The 20,033-nt window shown below is 47.5% G+C and overlaps 1 protein-coding gene across 1 annotated transcript in view; it reads right to left on the bottom strand.

Moving 5' to 3' along the window:
• Positions 1-20,033, bottom strand: part of RALGAPA2 (Ral GTPase activating protein catalytic subunit alpha 2) — a 94,136-nt gene that overhangs the window by 6,781 nt on the left and 67,322 nt on the right. The window contains exon 39 of the mRNA XM_058019506.1: positions 4,195-4,316. Coding sequence (XP_057875489.1) covers positions 4,195-4,316 — 122 coding nt within the window. The remainder of the gene's footprint in view (positions 1-4,194; positions 4,317-20,033) is intronic.

The raw sequence follows: 20,033 nt of genomic DNA, 5'->3' as shown, positions 1-20,033 counted from the left end.
AACCCAGAAAAACCAAATTAAAGCAAAATGAATCCTTAGCTAAATTACTGTTACTAAAAGCATCAGTCCTGTTTAAAACAAGAATTACTCTCTGGGTTTGGTTTTGTTTCTGTCAAAAATCTATTTTAAATCTGCATGTCCAATTCAAATAATCCTTTTGCTTTAAAGTAGGAAAGATAAAGCTCAGCACTGAACAAAAAGTGGTTTAAAATAAGCCAGATCTTGTTTGCTGTACATTCAAATATTTTCTACAAGAACTTTATGCATGCAAAAGTCCAGAGACAAAAGGAAAGCATGTGTCACCTTTGCAACAAAAAGGCTGCAAAATCTCGGTTTTATGTAAATCAGCAGGCACAGCTCCCGGGGCTTTAAAACCAGGGAATGCTGAAAACCTCAATAGTTCCTCGACTCAAGTGTTGCGCTTGGGCAATGCCATAATATTCATTTAAGAATCCATTTATCAACAGATACCACATGTCCAAGTTTTCCAGCACAGCTCTTCCGATGATCTACTGAAAAGGATTCTTTAAAAACATTAAGCTGGAGAATCCAAGATGCTTTCTCTGCCCGTTCCACACTAGCCATTAGCAACTAAAAAAGCCAAGATTTACACTATATCCTCCCTGATAACGCTGAGCATTGTGCTTTATTTTCCAAGTCATTAGCATGCACAAGAATGACCTCATGGTGAACAGATGCACTTGGATATGGCAGTGATTAGATCAGTCCTCTCAGCAGTCAAGTGTGCCCGTTCCCATTAACCCCTGAGGCGCCGGCGGCGGCAGCGCTCCGCTAGGGGGTTCCCTGGAACGCAGGGACCGGCCCTGGCCACACAAACCCCTCGCACAGGATCCTCTGTGACTGCAGAGTTCTCCTGGAATACACTTCCGAAGGTTCACACCCTGCTTCTGGCTGCTGATCTTACACTAAAGCACACCAAAGCCCCAAGGAGCCGCTGAGGCAGATGAAGTCGAGGTGCTGCTGCTCTGCCCACTTCAGCTTCACCAATTTTTTTAAAGAACACACAAGTATTTTGTTGAATAATTATTTCTGGTTTTGGCTGAGAGAGCGAGAGCAGCAGCTTAAAGCCTGTCCACTAAAAGGAGAGAAATCTGCAGAGGGAAAGAATGAGAATAATTCAATAGTGTTGGATTATGGAGGATTTCCTGGGCTGCCTCTCAAACCCTGCCTAATTAAAATACAGCATGTAATGCACCAGTTTAACAACAAAGGGCCGTATTCCCAGCTTTTGTTCCTAATCTGCACATCCCCTGCATGAGTTTGGGGATGGCCATTCTGCCTATGAGGCTCCACTTCCAACGCTGAAGGTATCAGGGCTATCTGTAATCCACACAGGGAGTATAAGGCTCTGCTCCACAAAACAGCAAAGGACATCAACTAGACAATTTTCCTGCAGAAAATGCAGCACCTGCAAGACTGGTGACAGGGAGACTAAGCCAGGGCAGGAAAACCACATCCCACATGAGTCTGGGGATGCATCCCCAGGGGCAGCATCAGAAAACACAAAAACATCCAGTTCCAAGAATTATCTCATAGTTAGCGAGACCCCAGTGTGTCACTGAGAGCTGAGTTTGATTTCTCCCTGTGCTGGGGTAACTGCTGAGAACACTGCACTGGGATAAGCAGCACCCTTGCTCCCTGACCCTCTCTGCTGCACACATGCATTTGCAGCACTGAGGGGCATTACAAGAATCAGGTCAGATGAGAATTAATCTTAAATTTACCTGAGCAGTTCGTGCTCAGCAGAGTCAGCGGTACCAGCTGGCTTGTACTGCCACCTGTGCCAGCTCCATGCATCCCACAGAATCATCAAGGCTGGAAGAGATCAACAAGTCCAGTGGCCAACCCAGCACCACCATCATCACCCCAAGATCATCTCCTGACATCTCCTGATACTTCCAGATATGGGAACCCAGTGCCTCCCTGGGCAGCCTGTGTCAGTGCCTGACCACTCCTTCAGGGAAAAGTGCTTCTTTTTATTAACTGCTCCCTGACTCCTTTTTTCTGTTTCAGAATAGAAAAATGCCCCCTGCATTCCTAAGTGGCAGACAGGTGATTCCTGCAGGTGCAGGACAGGTGGATCTATGCCTGGAGCAGGCCCGCCTGGGGAACAGTGGAGCTGCTGGGACTGCATCCAGCCTCCCTGCTGACTGCTGAGGGGCATCTGATGGAAAACACATCCCCATGGCCACAGCTGACACTGCCCCTGCTCATCACTGACTAAATATGCAGGAGAATCAGCAGGTAATGTGAGGAGACTCTCTGAAGCAGAGATTCTGACACCAGAAGTGATGGCCAGCCTCCAGTTCATGAGCAGGAAATTAATTCTGAGGTTCACAAGTCTGAAAATTGGGACCTGACTGGGGGAGGCTTTGCACTTAAAAGCAATTAAAATAATGAAATCATACCCGGGTACTCCTGATTTAACAGTGTTCTGAAATCCTGAGCTACTGGGAAACAGTTTAAATGTGTTTGGCACACACAGCTTATCCTTCAGAAAGTGGGGCTGGGGAGGGGTCTGCCCTGTCAAACCACATGTGACACAACACCATGTGCTAAGAACAACATGAAAATGAATCACAGCTATGCACAGAGCAAAAACAAATCACTATATCTACATTTCTATTTGCTGATACGTCGACAGATAAACGATTCAAGTGCTAACAACCAGCCCTGGGCACGTGCCGCACTCCTATTGAAATGGGCGATTTTTTTGTCTCAGACTTTTGGCAGGGTGTATAAAAGAATTTAATGCACAGCTGTTCTACGTTTTAATGTAGGAAACATTAATCAAAGCTTTAAGTTATAAGCTTTTCTAGCGTTGTTTAGTATTCCAGTTCAGCAGAGATCAATAGATCCATCCCGTGTTCCCTGACGCCTCTCCAGGACGAGGAGGTGCGATTATGTAAATGGCCCCGGCTTCCTCCCCCCTCCTGCCAGTGCTTATCTCCAAAGCCTTCTGCCTGCTGCTCCTGGCCACCACTGCCCGGCCAGCACAGGCCTCTTATCTCCTCACAAAGCTCCAAGCACCCCAGGATTGGAGCCAGCAACGCCAGACAATGCTGCACGGCTGGTTTTATTCCTAAGTGATTTATGTGAGCAAATTTAATTTCTTCCTTCAGTGTTTCAGTTTAGATGGAAGATATCTGCTAACAAGTCAGGCTAAAGAGAAATAGAGCAGATGTCCTGCAACGTTTATACAGGTTGGAAATAATCTATTCAGCAATCCAAAAGAGAAGCAGGGAATGAGGAGAAAGTGCCAGTGTCACCCTAGCAGTGTCAACGACAGATTAAGGAATCTTTGTTAGAAAGTCCAGCACATGGTGACCACATACATGCTGGATGTTGGAAAAAAACACATTATGAAGGCACTAGAAATGTGCATTTCAGAGCCAAAGCTCCCTTTCAGGAGAGGTTCAGTTAAACTTAATCAAACCAGCCGGACAGCAACAGTGACTGCACACTAACCTAACCCTCCACAAGGCACACAAGGAGTAAATTCCCCGAGTTGGGCACACTGCTGTCACCTCTCAGCAGGCAGATGACTGATGAGCACTGATGTGCATGCACACACACACACACACACACACACAGAGACACCACACAGCCCCTCACACCCACACCCCATCACAAACCCTGCTGCAGAGGCTCCAGGCCAGGCGCTGCAGGGCAGCCCGCAGCGCACTCCGTGCCTGCATCCCGTGTGCCGCCGCGATTCCCCAACAGCACCGATCCTGCGCTTCTTGTGCATTAATCCCTGACCCTGGTAGCTCAGCAGCATAATCTCCATTTAGCATTAACAGCAGCTTCCCCTGCGAGGAACTATTTCTGATAAGTGAGCCCCGATTCAGGCCTCACTTTTGAACAACATATTCCCAGCTCAGCAAGAACCTGGAGTCCTGAATGAGCCCGAGCCCATCACTGTGAGAAAGTTCATTAACCTTGCTGGAGTTGGAGGTTAACAGGATAGCTGAAGAAAGGAGCAGTGTGAATAGCTCTGATGCAAAACAAATTAAAATGAATGTCATTATTCCTTTTGATATTCATTAGTTGATTCAGGGGAAGAATAGTCGTCTTAAATTTGCAAGCATTTATCTACAAAAAACAGGTGTACATCTGCTGCTCAAGTGCTTCTTTGGGCTAGAGAGAAGAATAATAATGCACAGAACTCACCAGTTCCACCGAGGGAGTAGCTGGGAGAGGGAGAGAAGACCTGAGCGGCGAAATCCTCAAACGTCATCACTTCTTTATGGTTCTGGATGATGGCCTCGAGGTACAGAGCTCTCTCCTCGTAGCTGCAATGCCCCGTTAAGGAAAGGTGTGTGCAGAGCTCAAGGCTGTCCCATGGCATCCCTGAGCATCCCAGGCCCAGCCCCACATCCACACTGACCAGGCTGGAATGGGCAGGGAGCCAGACCAGAACTGCCCAGTGGTTCTGAATGGGAGCAACAAGCAGGGGATACATTCATGGCTGGAAATTCAGGATAATATCTCTTGAGCTTCCTGACTGGGAGCTGCTGAGTACAGGAGAAAAGCCCCAGATCAAAACCCTCCATCACAGACAGGCTGTGGCACTATGGGAAGATCCTGGCACTCAATATTCCTGTTCCAATGACCAGAAAAGTAACTAGATTGGAGAAAAAATGCTACAGGACAGAGGGATAACACCCCCCTCCCTCCACATTCATTTGATCACTGGACTTCTTGGAAGAAATTAAGCACAATAAACCAATTCCAAAAGCGTGACGGTTGTATTTAGGGCAGGTGCTAGAAGGTGCAACCTTATGTATCCCAAATAAATGATGCACAGTGGACAAACCCAGCCCACAACTTGCATGCATTATGGCCTGAATAATGCAGACAACAAAGCGAGCTAACATCGAGACTATTGCCTTTTAATTAAAACTCGGCAACCTGGAACACACAGCATTCAAATGTGTAATCAAAAACCAGTCACCAATAAAACTTACAAGCGTAACAAGCTGAAGCAACTTTCCAGCTGTCTTAATAGGACCCCTGCTTGCGGCAGCCTTTCACAGCGGAGAAAGCAAATCTTCCCCTTTTGTGTGCAGCTTCTGTCTGCTCAGAAGGTGAATCATACACTTCCAATAACAGGATAACGCCTGGGACAAACCTACAATGGGCTGGAGAGCCTCATGTATGACTTTATGAATTAGGGCTCGCAGGAGCCAGGATGACATCTCATTCTCCGTTTCCTCAGTGAAAACAAAAGTTTTCAGCGCCTCATTGTGTTTCTGTTATGGGGAAATGCACTCGAGCTCCGCAAGGCTGTTCGGTGGGAGCAAAGGCCAAGCTGAATTTAGAAATTAGGAGCAGGAGAATAACACCAGTGACAACAGAATGCAGGTGAGGGTATTTAGAATTGAAAAGCATTACTAATTAATATTGAAGTGCCATTTGTGACTTGCAGTACATTAACAAAACCACTCTGAAACACTATTAAAAAAAAAATCAGAGAAAAGCAGTGCTTAAAACCAGGAGACAGTGGTCTAGTGTCGACCTCGAAGGGAATAAGCAAAGCACTTTCTCATTGCACGGCGAGTTCCTGCAGGCGTGGTGGCAACAAAGGGAAGAGAAAGAAAGGACGACTTTTGCATTTAACGCTCGCAGAGGACGATTGATATGTGATAAATCTTCTTATAAACTTCCCGTGGAAGCCTAAAGAAAGAAAATCAATAGCCAGCATTTCAGCGTTTGCACCTGCTGACAGCGTTATTTGCTCAGTTTTCCTGCCTTGCCCGAAGCCGGGGAGAGAAGGCATTCCTGACAGCGCCAGCCCGCAGCGTGCGGGGCTGCCTCCCCTTTATGGGCTGAACTCCTGATGACTCTTGTTAATGAATAGGCTGCCAAACTTCCTCGGAGAGGAGGCACACGCCTGGGCCCAATTCTAAAGGGACTGATGGATGCCATTCACTCCTCATTATGGAGATGCTGATTCCTCGGCGCTGGGCTGTTGCCAGGGCCGTGCGGAGCCGCGGCTGCGGCCGGGCGGGCGCTGTCCGGGGGTGTCGGGCCCGTCTGGCAGCGGCCCCCGTGACACGGAGCTGGCACGTGCTGCCGCAACGGGAGCGGAGCCGGCCGTGACAAATCGCTGAAAGGGCTCGGCGACACCGGGGGACAGCGGCCACCTGAGCCTGCGGCCGGCCGGCAGCGCGCTCGATTCATCGCTCGGCCCCAGCCGGGGATGCTCCCAACCAGGAAACGGCTCTGCCTGATAATGCCCTGCTGGGTACAGAACGGCTCGGCACAGCTCGCATTGCTGCCTGCTTCAGATAAACGCTGCACGGAAACGCTGCCCAGGTTTGCCCTGCACCTGGTAAAATCCTATTGATGAGCTGGAGGATGCTGCTCGTATCCCACACAAAGGACTGGGAAAAGCCGCCTGGACAAACAGCTGAGCAGCTACGGGAGAGGCAGCTGAGGAAGGACACTCCAAGGTGGGGAGAGCCCTGCAGATCCACCAGCGCTTTGGAGGCACGCAAGGAAGAGCCCAGCTCAGCACCTTCTCCTGAAGGCTGAAAAGGCAGAAGAGTGGGTGCAGACACCCCGAGTGCAGCGAGGCCTCTCCTGGCACCCCATTTCCACCCACCCACCTTGGCTTGGCACTCCCCCTGTGCCCTCCTGGGCTCCTGGCATACGGGCAGCGAGCGGGATGCCCCTGCTTGTTTGTGCTCACAGCTTAATCAGAAGGGAGTTAAGTGACTGCAGCAAAGTGAAATTAAACTCCCTGCTATCTCTGCCTCAGTATACATGCACATTTGGGATTCATTAAAAAAAGAAGAAGTCAACTGAAATTTTACTGAAATTTAGGAATTTGAATGTGGAGGTATCATGAACAAGCTGTAAAAAAAACCCACCTCCATTCTGTAAAAAAGCATCACAAGGTTTCCTATTTATTGCCCTGTAGGAATGAGTCTATCCCGAAAATCTTTGGAGCAATACTTCTGTCAGGGCTGCCCTATAGAAACATGATGTGCCTTCAGCCCAAGAGCCAACCACGAACTATCTAACTATCTAACTGAGTTACAAACATTCGAACCTCACTCTGAACCTCTTTAACCTGACCTTTGTGTCACAGCTCTCCTGCAAGCTCTGTCACCAAGGTGCCCTCAACACCAAGCAGGATTTAGATCAAGTGCCACACAAATACTGGTTTGATCAGCAACCCCTCAGCTCAAAGCAGAGCTGGGAGGGAGCCCCAAGTGCCTGCCTGGCTTTCCTAGAGCAGCCTGGGGCTGGAGCGCTGCAGGGAACACACAAATCCACGGCTGCAGCAGGCCTGGATGCGCAGGATGGGCTGTGAGCTTGAACCCTACCCCGGTGGAAAGCTGGACAGCTGGCTGCCCTGATTAACTAAGTCCCCCATTATCTGGGGGCTCGGGGCGTCCCCTGAGATCTGCAGATAAATGGAGTTATACCAGACCCTCAAAGAAGCTGATCAAAAGCTCCTCTTTTAATATGTACGGCAATTTGACCCACCCCTCCATGGCTTCATTATTTTACATTTTGCTTCTGCCAAGGCAAAACTCCAGAGCAAAATGTTTTAGATAGACACAAACAGGTTTGTTTTTTTTTTCATTTCATATGAAATAATGGCATTGAGAGCCATGACAAGGTGTGAATTATTGATATATATTGACATATAAAACTGTGGGAGAGCAGCAATTTAGGTCCTATTTGAATACAGCAATCAAATCTCATTATTTGAATATTATGAGCTTCTAGTAGTGTTTTATCAGCATACCAATTATTTTAACATTTCAACCACACATTGAAGGCTGTTTGAAAAAAACCCCAACATATTAAAATGTAAACATCAACTATTTGCAAAAAACCACAACATCTTATTGTAGCAGCAGGATGACCTGCAAAGTGAAACACACAGGACATCCTTCCAGATGGAGGATGCAAACGAAGACACAAAAGGCAGAAGCTTTTGAAAATTCACTGGAGGGGCAGATACCAGCCACCACCAGCATCACTTCCAGGTTTAACCTCTACAACACAGAGCCAATTTCAGACATACAGTTTAAAACATAATGACCTTGAAAACCCTTCAAAGTCCTCAAAATCTGGGTTCTGCAGGTGACCTGAGCCATCCCAGGGCCAGGATCTTCCCACTGTTTCCCTCCCTACACACAAACACAACACTAAACCATACCAAACTGCCATGTTGAGAAACTCAAGCAGATCCTGAAAATACAGAACTTTTGCTTATTAACCTGAACTCCATGCTGACCTCAAGCAAAGCTCTCAGGGCCCCACTCCTGCTGATGGTAATGGCCAGCCCATCCTGCCCCATGCTACTGTTTGAAAATAAAAACATTTTGGCAGCATTTATATACTGTCACCAATACATGGAAGGAACAGTGCACTCTGCTGAGACAGCGGGCAAGTAAAAGACAGGACTGTTAGTGGGTTTGTGCCCAGGCTGGGGAGAAATGCCTGGCTGCTCTCCATGCCTACAGGTTGTGCCAACACCACAGGGCACCAGTGCCATGACTGGCACCCAGGACACCGCCAGGGTCTACGGGAGCTGCAACGCCTGTTCCTGCGGCTCCAGAGGGACCCTAATGCGGCCTGCTGGCATGGACCTGCTGCAACTCCCATCTGCGACGTGCAGCCCACCCAGAGAAGGGCTTTTGGGGCATCAGGCCAGTGGAGAAGCTCAAAGTATAGAGGGAGACAGCTCTTTCCAGCCCATCGGACATCAAGGCTGGATATACATCAACAATGCCAATTCCTTCTTTATCCAATTAGAGACCTGCAGAAAATCTTTGAATTTACTGTTAAATGCAAGAAATATCTATTTCAGTTTCCTCCTGATTGTATCATGGTTCACAAAAAGGGTTTGCTCCTGACACTGCGACAGCGGTTTGAAAAAAACAAGAACATAAATGTTTGGGACTTACCAAAGCCAGGACCATGAAACAGGTTAGCAGAGATCTGTTGGCTGATGACCTTTCTGCACCTAATTGTCCTCCCCAGCTCTGAAGAGGATGGAGTTACTGTGCTTTTAAAATGTGGTATTAGGCAGTCTTGGTGTGAAACTCAATCTGCTTGATTGGGCTCGCCATCGTTTACGGTCTAGTGACCACCACTGCCGCACGAATTTCACCGAGAACTTTTGGGGGAATTTTAGTAACGTATATCCCTCACTAAACAGGTGCAATCAAACTGTACCTGTCAGCCACCACAGACTTGTGTGCTTTTTATAAACCAAAGCATCTGAGATGGAAACTTTCCAGCGATGCCTGCCTTGAATTGGTCCATGTAACACACGAGATGCACGAGAGCAGAGGCTGTGTGACCGAGGGGGTCTGTGGGCCCCTGTCCCCATGGCCAGCCCCCATCACGGCCATCTGTCCCCACTGCAGTCAGGGGAGCCAGGGCTCCCTTGGCGGAGCAGGGCCGGCCGGTGCCAGGGCTGCTGTTCCTCCTTCTTATCCAAAACGGGCAGATGATTCTCTGCTGCCAAAACCAAGAGCTCATCCTCTCTGCAGCACAATTTTCTGCTGCTGTGCCACCAATCACGCTGACAGGCAGCCCTCTGTGCTGGGGGGGATGGCTGGAGCCCAGAACACCCTGGTGTGGAAGAGACATGACTGTCCCTGAGACCCACAGGCACAGAGAGGCCTGCAAATGGATTCCTCATTTGTGGAACGTTTGTTTTCCCAGCGCCTCAGCATGATGCCCATAGCTCTGTCACCTTCCACCCCACAGTGGGACCTGGGTCCATCACAAAGATCACCAAAGAACCTTGGTGCTGACTGATGGGGGTGGGCCTCAGGTCTCAGGGAACCTGTGAGTGCTCCGAGTCACAGGGAGCATTTCCCAGCCTGCACAGTGTGAAATGGCGGCTCCCACGCAGACGGTCGCCAGTAATTGCTTTAAGGGGGAAACTGCAGCAAAACAACAACAGGAACACGTTTCACATGGTTTCAGAGCATCTCTGAGGAAATCAAGCAGTGTAACAGCAAAGCCATACTGAAGGTGCCCTGAGGCTAAAGGCTCCAGCACATGCTTGCCTGTGGGGAGCTCCATGCTGGCGCCTGGCTCCTGATGCTGCTGGGCAGCGCGGGGCCCAAGGTGTGCTGTGAGCACCTGTCTGGCAGAAGCACTCGCCTGCTGCTCTGGGATAGCAAGAATATGTGGCACATTAGTCATGCCAAGTGCTTCAGGGGAGAACCTTGCATTTATTATGAATAAGGCAGAAAAGAAGCTTTTATCTTAATTTCCAAGCACTCCTGCAGGCAGGGAGCCCTCGGGAGCAGACACACGTACCACGACAGATCAACTGCCCTGCAGCAGGAGCAAAGGGACACCGGGTCACCCCCTGCTCCCATACCACTCTGTACTGTGACAGCACCAGAGCTCATCCCTACCCAAAGCTCTGTAATTCTACCAGAGTCCTTGCCATGCTCTCCTCCCAGCTAGAGCTGTGCTTGTACCTGCTCTGTTGAAAAAAAAGCTGGGCCGGCACCTCATTCCCTTTATTAACCTTGTTCCCATTAAGCATGTTCCTCATGTGCTACAGAGGTGACAAATCACACACAACTGTGCCTAAAACATGGCAGTCTACATTTTATATGGTGCAACCAGCCCTCTGCCCATCCAAGGTCCAGTCGGCCACTGCATTCCGTGCTTACCACTGTACTAACATGGCTTGGATGAAAATATTTCAATTACAATGATGACATAAAGGCCTGTTAGCAGTTCAGAGCTGCAGGAGCCCTCACTGGTAACTCATTCTGCAGGGCACACCAAGATCTAACCACCAAGAGACTGCTTATGAAAGAGGTCTGTATTGTGACACCTGGCACAAGGTTTTCATCAGCAAATTAGTGGGGCAAATCTCTCCCCCAAATATACTTTCTCTGGAAATAGCCATACGGTTCCCTCCTCAATTCTGAGAGATAAAGGGACAGGAGTTGCCCAGGTCCAATTGAAAACCACCTTCCTAATGCCCCAGAGCAGTGATGCTGAGCTCCTCTCTCCTGAGGGCACTGGGGAGAGCAAGAAGCCATGCTAGGACCACAGCAAGCCATTCAGCCAGGATGCACACTGGCTCCACTGTGAAATCCAGGTGGAGCTCACAGGGATCCAGACAAACTCCAGAACCCAAGGTGGTGCAGCCAGGACAGCTGGGCAATGAGATTCTCCCACTATAAATGAAGAGGAGCTGCTGGCAGGGGATGCTGGGCCAGCTACACCTTCCTGTCCTATACCCAGACATGTAGGAAAGGCACAGACTTGCCCACAAGGTTTGTGAGTTTATTTTATGAATTATATCCGTTGATGAAAAAATGCTGTTGGTGTTCACTTATATCTTAAAATTTTATAATAATTATTTTATATAATTATTTTAAAAATTATATAATTTAAAAGAAACCCAAAACAGAGGGTTATAAAGGTTTTTGCACTGGTGCTGTTATGCTATGGTCATTGCACATACACAAACACACAGACTTGCAGTGTCTCCAATTTAACAGCCATATATATTTAACATTCCTACATTTGTTGCCACTCCTCTCCCTAAACACAAGGATATTCTTGTCCAGAAGAGTTCACCTGCCTCATGAGATCTGCTCCATAGTGCACCTGGAGACAAGGAACAGGTCAAGCTCCATCACAGCAGTACTCAGGTGAAAGCACAGTTGGGAATCTCCTGAGATAATGCCATACTCCAAACCATTCAGAACCTGAAGGTGCCAGCCTCTGGAATTCCCAGCTTTGAACCTAAATTGCCAGAGACAGGGGAAGGGGAGATAATGCCAGACTCTTTCTAAATGAGAATATGCCACAAAATTGTTTACATTCAGTCTAGAACAAAATTATCTGCGCTGCCATTCATGGGGTGTGATTCCCACCCCATGGAACAACTGCAGTGACACTAAGGTGGCTTTGTGTGCTCAGGAGACCAGCCTCACTGAGCTGCTGCTGAGCAGCACACTGATAGAGGGATTCCTGGAATTATATGGAATATCAATGCACATGCCAAATGAATTTGTTGCTAAAAGAAGCTCAATTAATTTAGTTTTAACTAAATCACAGCCTGTGGAACGACATCTCAGAAAGAGGCACCTCTGTGCCTTGGATATAACTGATTGACTGTCAAAGCTCACTCATTAAGGAACAAGTCTTTTCAATTTATAAATATATTTTATCACCTACTAAATGTTACCAAACCCTGTCAGTTTGATAAGGGTACGATGATCTGGCAGCTACAAGCAGAACAAAATACAATTACACAAAGTAATTTTGCCCCTTCTAGTTTATTACAGACCTTTTCATTATTTCTGGGTCTAGCACTAAATGGCTCAGTTTCAGGTCTATTATAGGTCTATATATTACATTTATTACAATCAGGGACAAGTAACTGGGGCTTATTATCACATCCATTATGAGTGACACCATTTGCAAGATGCTTAACACGAAACAGACTTGTGGCTGTGGTGAGACAAGCTGGGAAATTGCTCGATGTTAGAGGGCAGGAAGGAAGAACAAATCAGAGAAAGCCAAGCAAGAAACAGCAGGGATTTCCCAATTTTAAACTAAAACCACTGTAAGGAGGATGAAGGTTTAAAATTATCACCTGAGACATTTGTGGACATTCCAAAGCAGGGAATGAGCGTGGGCTGCCCTGAGCACGGGGCTGTGGGTGGCACAGAAACACCTCCCAGGGCTGAACAAGGGCTCAGCGAGGGCTCCATTTTTAGTGTCCCTTTCCCTGCTGTACCTGTGTCCCACAGAGGGTTCCTCTGGCCACCCTGACCAGTGGCTGGTCACATCTATTATGAGTGACACCATTTGCAAGACACTTAACACAAAACAGACTTATTGCTGTGGTGATACAAGCTGGGAAATTGCTCAATGTAGGAAGAACAAATAAGAGAAAGCCAAGCAAGGAACAGCAGCGATTTCCCAACTTTAAACTAAAACCAATATAAGGAGGATGGAATATGCAAATTATCACCTGATGCATTTGTGGATATTCCAAAGCAGGCTCTGAGCATGGGCTGCCCTGGGGATGGGGCTGTGGGTGGCACAGACAAACACCTCCCAGGGCTGACCAAGGGCTCAGTCAGGGCTCCATTTTTAGTGTCCCTTTCCCTGCTGTACCTGTGCCCCCAGCAGGTCCCTCTGGCCACCCTGGGCACGCTGACCAGTGGCTGGCACTGCACAGCAACACCTGGTGCTGCCTCCAGCCAGGCCCTGCAGCAGCTGAGGCCAGAGCACCCTGCCAGGTGGCTGCACTTCAATGACACTGACTGTCATTGCAGGGTTAACAAGGAGCACGGGGAAATCTTTTATTCATATAACACAGAATGCCTTCTGTTGATCTTTGAATAATGTTGCTTAAAATCCATTAAATGAATATACCCTTCCAACAGACAGCCCACAACAGGTAGAGCAGCACGCACTCACTGCCGGCTGCCTCGGCCAAACAGCATCCCCAAAAGCAGATGATTAAGTCAGCATTTAAAATAACTTTTTTTTTCCCCTGAAAGTGATCTCCCAGTAGGGAAACTGGATTCCACTCCTACAGCACAGCTCAGCCAGTGTGTATGCTGTGATGGCTCCCCATTTTCCCAGAGGAGTAATTAAAATTCTGGTGCATAATTATAAAATCTGCTTTTTTTAAACTTATGAGGTGGGATGTTTAAACTTATGAGAGTGGAGAGGGAGCAAAGTTGAAAATATAAGTGACTCCTTCACAAAAAGGCAACTCAGTGCATTGCTTTCACTGCTGTTAACTTCCTCTAAATGTTCTGTAGTTTCTGAAAAAATTTTCCTATAAGTTTCTAGTAATTCAGGATGGCCATGAAGTCTTAGCATTACAGTTAATTACAGGATAAGTTCCTGAGTGAGCAGTGCTATACACTATTAAACAACCAAGTTCTAAATCCAAGCACAAGAGAAATGATGGTGGAAGTGGAGAGAGGGCAGCCAGTGTGCTTGGCTGGCTGCACACCTGAGCTGCCAGCCTGCTTCAGCACCCAGGACTGGCCATGTTCACACCAGCTCTGAAAAGGAGTGAGAATGAGACCAGCAACCAGACTGTGGTATACAGGTACATATTGGATACAGGTATTAACACACAGGGGAAGGGGAAAGGAAGTGCCAAACCCCAGAACAGTGCAAAAGAAAAATTCCTGACTATTGGAATAAATATGGCAGAAACAAGAAGTGCCAAATCACAGGGCAGTCTCAAAGAAAAGCTCAGATGCTGCTGGAGCCCTTCCCAGCTGGGGGCATTCTGTGTATTCAGGTTAAAAGCTTCTGAAGAGCGGTGCAGGAGCAGAGCAGGCTGGGGCTGGGCCCTGCATGTCACCAAGTGAGATGTGCAATGGCCTGTGCCCATGTGAGACCCCCAGGTGCTCACAAGGTTGGGGATCACACAGGTACACCAGGGAAGAGCATCAGTGAGCAACAGTGCTCTGCAAGCACTGGGCTCTGCACTCCTGCATCCCCGAGGTGTCTGGGTTATGGAGCACCCACTTCCACCCCGATGAGATTACGGCCGGCTCGCAGAGCGGCAGCACTTTGTTAAAATGGACAATTAATCTGATTTGAGATGGCAAATGAGCGAGGCAGTGCCGCTGCACAGACAGCTGTGATGGGAGGGGGGGAATCCTGCAGGAAAGTCACCGGTCCCTGCAAGCCAGCGCAGGCAGGAGAGGTGGATGGCAACTGGTGACATGTGAGCTGCTCCAGTCATTTTTCCAAGGCTACCAAAAAGCTGCCCCGGAGCCCCCGGCGACAGGCACTCTGCTCCGCACAGCCCCTTCCATCTGCTTCCTGCCAGGCCCCTGTGACACGTCTCATTCTGCAGCCAGCACAGAGCCGCTCCTTTGTGAGGGCACCACAAATCACAGCACAGCCGACCCTTCCCCGGCACGTGCCTCCCAGCACCGTCTGCAGCTCCACACAGCTCAGAAAGGACCCTGGGGCAGCAGCCTGTGTGTGTGCCCAGCAGCTCCATCCTGCTGCCACCTGGGCACTGCCTCCACATAGAGCCAGCCCAAGCACAAACCTGGGAAGCTCATCACTGCCTCAGTGTTATCACTGCTGCTTCCAGCCAGTGCCCTTTAAGCTAAACTTCTGAAGCTCTGTGACATCCTTAACTGCTGAGTCATGTTGGGTATAAAAGGAGATTGTGAGCATCCCAGAGAGAAGGCTCGGAGCACAGGATGAATTTTTAATGAAGCATCAAAGTTGGTGGAAGAGGAGAAGGGGGGATACGCAGGGACAGCGACCCAGGGAAGAAGCTACACAGCAGGAACACTGCATGCTGCTGTCAGGTTTTCCTGTATTCAAGTTTTATTCCAGGTTTTGTTTAACTTACTGTCTCAAATTTCACCCAGTTTGAAAAGAAAGGCTTTTATCATTCAAATACCAACTAATCCGTCTTTTGCTGGACACAACCAGCACTCACTCACTCCTGCCCAGTTACACACTGTCCCTTCCCATTCTTACATTCTGAGGAACTCGGGAAATCATTCCTTCCCAGTCAATTACAAAAGGAGAATTTGTTTCTTTTGGCATTAGAAAGGCAGTTCATAGCTGCTCATTCTCCACACACCTTTGTCACTATGACTGTCACCACTCACATCAGGCCCTTGCTACATCAGCTCAAGCTGGCCCTGTGAGCAGCCTGCAGGATTTCATCCATTAGCTGGAAAATGCCCATTGCAACCCAAGATGAGCCCATCCAAATAATTTCACTTGCCAAATAACTTTGGAAATACATGACAGCCTTGTCTTGGGTGTGATTTCAGAGCCTACAGTGAGCGCCTCTTGCACTGCCAAGCTTTCCAGTTTGGGCTTGCGGCGTGTGACTCGGTGTAACAGCAGGAACACTGGCACACAGAAGTGGGATATTGGATATTAAATATTTGGCTGTTTTGGCACCACCTCTCCTCGCTGCCTGCCCTGGTGTTTATCTGAGCAGGCACACTGCTATCTGATCCCTGGACAATGCCAGCAGACAGTCTCTCTGCAGATGCTGCTACCTTGCAAGGTTGGGCTCCGGGCGTTCGAATCTGCCTCTCTGAGGCAGACACTGCTCTGCAGCCCGAAACAATGCCCAGCACTTCGCCATGAAAAGAGAGAAAGTGAACATTAGCACATCAAAGGCCCCTTTCTGAAAGAGGAAAAATTGCACGATGCACACTTTAATCTTTCTGACAATCTATGCATAGCCTGAGCTGAATTCTATTTTTCACACAAATGGGAATGCTCCATACGAGCACTTCTGTACCAACAGCAACAAGAACAGAGAAGCACGAGCTAGCACAGACTTTGAACTTTTAAAATATGGATTAACATGCAATAATATTTAACAGCTGATAGAACAACATCCCTCTTATCTCTCTTAATAAACCCAAATAACATCAAACATTTTAAAGGCAACCTAAAATAGCAGAAAGGCTGCTAAAATATTTTAATCTTTTTAATCTAAAAATAAAAATAAGTTTGTATTAAACAAAATACAGGCAATATTAAAATCTTAATGTAAATGCCTATTGTATAAAACCAGTTACCTGACAGAGAACAGCCTTAAGTGTAATTCCCTTAATTAGCACTTCCATTCCAGGGAATGCAACCCCTGCTTACAGATTTAAAAGAAAATATTGCTAAAATACAAATGCAGCATCAAAACTCATTCTGTTGCATTAAAGCAGAGATCTGTGCCTGTAGGTGTCCTTGCAGTGGGAACAACATCCATCAGCCCCGAGAAGTAAACACTGGGGACATCTCTGCACATCCAGAAAATCAGAGCACAGGCAACAGCAGGATCCCACCAGAGAGGGGCAAGAGGTCCCTGCTCTCATTCCTTCACCTGGATGCCCCGTTTGCTGCTCAAACCTCACCAAGATTGCCTGCACATTTTTTCATCTGAAAATGTGTTAAACAGAGTGCAAATGCTTGTGGAGAGCAGGAGAGGGACTGCCCAGGAAGAACATCCCAGTTTTCTTCATGTAAACAGAAGTGCACCCCCTAAATATCAGCTGTAATGGAGTGGTATGATTTACAAACACACCTTGGTAAATGCACATGCTGAATGGATTTGTTTCTGACTAAATATCAGCCAGAAGAAGAACATGTTGGAAAAGCTTCAACAAAATCCCAGCCTTGGACTTGCAGAACATCAGCAATGGAGCAGAGGCAGCACCATGACTGAGCCCCACACACCTGACACTGCACACAAGCCAGCACATTTCCAGACAAAACACCTGCACTTCCCAAAATGCTTGAGAGAGAAATCCATTTTTCTTGCAGATCTGCCAGTCACTTAAAACACTTCAGTCCTAAAAGGGAGCAGGGGAGCACACATGGATTTGCCAAGCAGACTGTTTGAAATGTGGGATCAGTGGTGAGATGAGGATCTGGCACACAGAAATACTGGAAGAGGGATTAAAAGTAGCTGTTCTGGAAATCTCTTCACAGAGAAGCCTGCCTGTGCCTTGGACACCCACCATGCCACAGACCAGCACACTGAATACCACAGAACCAGGGGCTCTCTGCACTTGTTTCACAAAAATTATCTGCAATTTACAGGGTTTGCATTGCTAAACATGGCCCCAGGCCCAAGACCTTTATTTCCCTTCATATTTTCCTTGTTCAGGATACAGCCTTGCTCAAAGCACTGGCTAAAACTCATACTGGGGGAGGAAAGAATGGCTGCACTGGACAGATGGTTGGCCTTTGGATGCTGAAAAGGGATTTTGAGGGAGTTGAGCAGTATGACTTAATTCTTGTCCTGAATATTGAAGGTAAACACAGATCAATCCAAATGAGGCAGAGCACAGCTACAGCCCTGCACTACAGTCCTGTGCGTAAAAACCAGCAGCAGATCACAAACACAACAATGCACAAAACCCCCAACATTTTCTTTAAATTCCTGCCACTGGAAATGCTGCCTCTCCTGTCTGCTCAGAAAACAGAAATGGAATTAATTGTTTTAAAATGCAATGATTTATTCTCTGCACACAGATCACTGACTCAGCATTTACTGCACAGTCAGAATGCACAGAGGTGAAGCAGAGAAACTCTCAGAAGCTTGGCTCCTGCTGATTTCTCCCAGTCCTGGACCACAGCAATCTCTCTGACAACTCCAGCAGCAGTGCTGGATTCTGCTCCATCCTAAAAATCTCCTTGTAATGAATGCTACATAAAACTAGCAAAGCTGTCTCGGGCCTGATGCTCAAAATGTAACAAAAGGATGAAATATGAGGGCAGGAAAATCTGTGTCTGTAGGTATCACGTTTCTAATGTTCTTCCAGTAAGTACTACCATGAAAAATGAAACATCTGGTTTACTGATGTCTGTGTATTCTCTTTAGCAATACAGCAGAAGATTCAAACCCGTTGGTTGGGGCAGTAAAGAACACTGGAGAGACCCTGTGAGGCATTTGTTTGCAAACTCCAGTTTCACAGATACTGTAATTGATGCACAAAGTGGGAACAGAAAGTAAAATCTCTCCACTTTGCTTTCCGAGATCCTGGGACTTTGTGTGTTGACTTTTGGGATTCCAAACTGCACGTTGCTGTGGCATTTGAAACAAACGGAAATGCTGGCATGCAAATCCTATTCAGCAACTTGAGAATACTGAGGGCTTTTACAAGGCAAAGAACACGTTAAAAGTTCATTAATTAACCAGTGCTTGGGAACAGATGGAATGGCTATCTGGGCTCTAATTACTGCAAGTTGGGACAGAGGTTCACAGACCTTAATGAGGTTCAATAAAATGAATGATTACACATCAATCACAATTAGAGAAACCTGTAAGATGAGCTGAATTATCATGGCAACAAGTCATAAAACACGGGAGCACAAAACCCAACAGGTTCTGCAAAAGCCTAGAAAGGAAAGGTTTCTGAATTCAAACAGTTCTCCTGGGGTGGAACAATCCCGCTCTCCTGCCAGGCTTGGGGAGTTAACAATGAGGGTTGTGCTCTCCCTCGATCACTCAGCCTGGCACATGTGGGTGTAACTGCTGTTCCTACAACCTGAAACATTCAGATAATACAGACTTGTATTTAACAGTTAAGGACAGAAAAATCTATTTCTTACCACCAGAGCTGCATGTGGGAAAAGGTGTTTTCAGAGCCTCACATTCCCCAGCTTTGAGAGAGGCTTGCAGTAGGGAGAGGAAGGTGGTGGGCTGGACACAGAAATTCAAAGTGCAGAGCCCTGTTCACTTATGATCTGGGGGCTGTCTGAGCATCAGCCTCAGGGCTTGTGCTCCAAAGTGCTCTGGGCCTCTGCCTGCCCTGCCTGCCCTGCCACACTGCCTGAAGGGTGCCACTCTGGCAAGCACAGTCCTCACAAGTCCCTTTCTATACCAAGAAGCCAGTCAGGGTCATAGGGATGGCACAAGTTCAGGAAAGAGCTTCCAGAAACACAGGGGAAGGGCTGGGAGCTTGAGCTCTCTCCCTAAGCTGCAATGGATTCACTGTCACAGCACATTTTGGTGTCAAGGCTTTGCAGGACTGAGACACTGAGAAATAACTGAGAAATAACTGCTCCCCAAACAGCCCTTCAGGGGTTTCCAGCTGGAAGGTGTGCAGGGGAAGGCCAGTTTTACTTCAGGAAGCCACAAACCATAGGCCAGCAAGGTGTTAGATAATCCACACTGTCTCACAGGTGAAAACCAGCCAGATGGAGGACCCTAAAGAGGTGCTATAAATCCAGCTCTCAGCACAAGTTACAGATACAGTTCTCCAAAAAATTGGCCCAGGCCAATTCAGAGAAGTACTAAACCCCAGAAAATTACCTGAGACTTTGTTTAACAGGAAATACTGTACATGCAGCACTAGATTGCTCTTAAACATAAGTTTAAGAAATCATCAAAAGCCATCTGCTCCTGTTTATACAGTAGAACCTGACAGTTAAAAGCACTGGGAAATACACACAGAACTACAATGCTGAGGAGAAAAACCCAATAAATTGAATATACCAGCCAGAAAACCTGCTACAAAAAG

This window comes from Melospiza georgiana, chromosome 3 (assembly GCF_028018845.1).
Source record: "Melospiza georgiana isolate bMelGeo1 chromosome 3, bMelGeo1.pri, whole genome shotgun sequence".
In the NCBI taxonomy this organism is placed as follows: Eukaryota; Metazoa; Chordata; class Aves; order Passeriformes; family Passerellidae; genus Melospiza; species Melospiza georgiana.
Note: the sequence above shows the minus strand (reverse complement) of the source record. Positions and strands in the feature narration are given on the sequence as shown.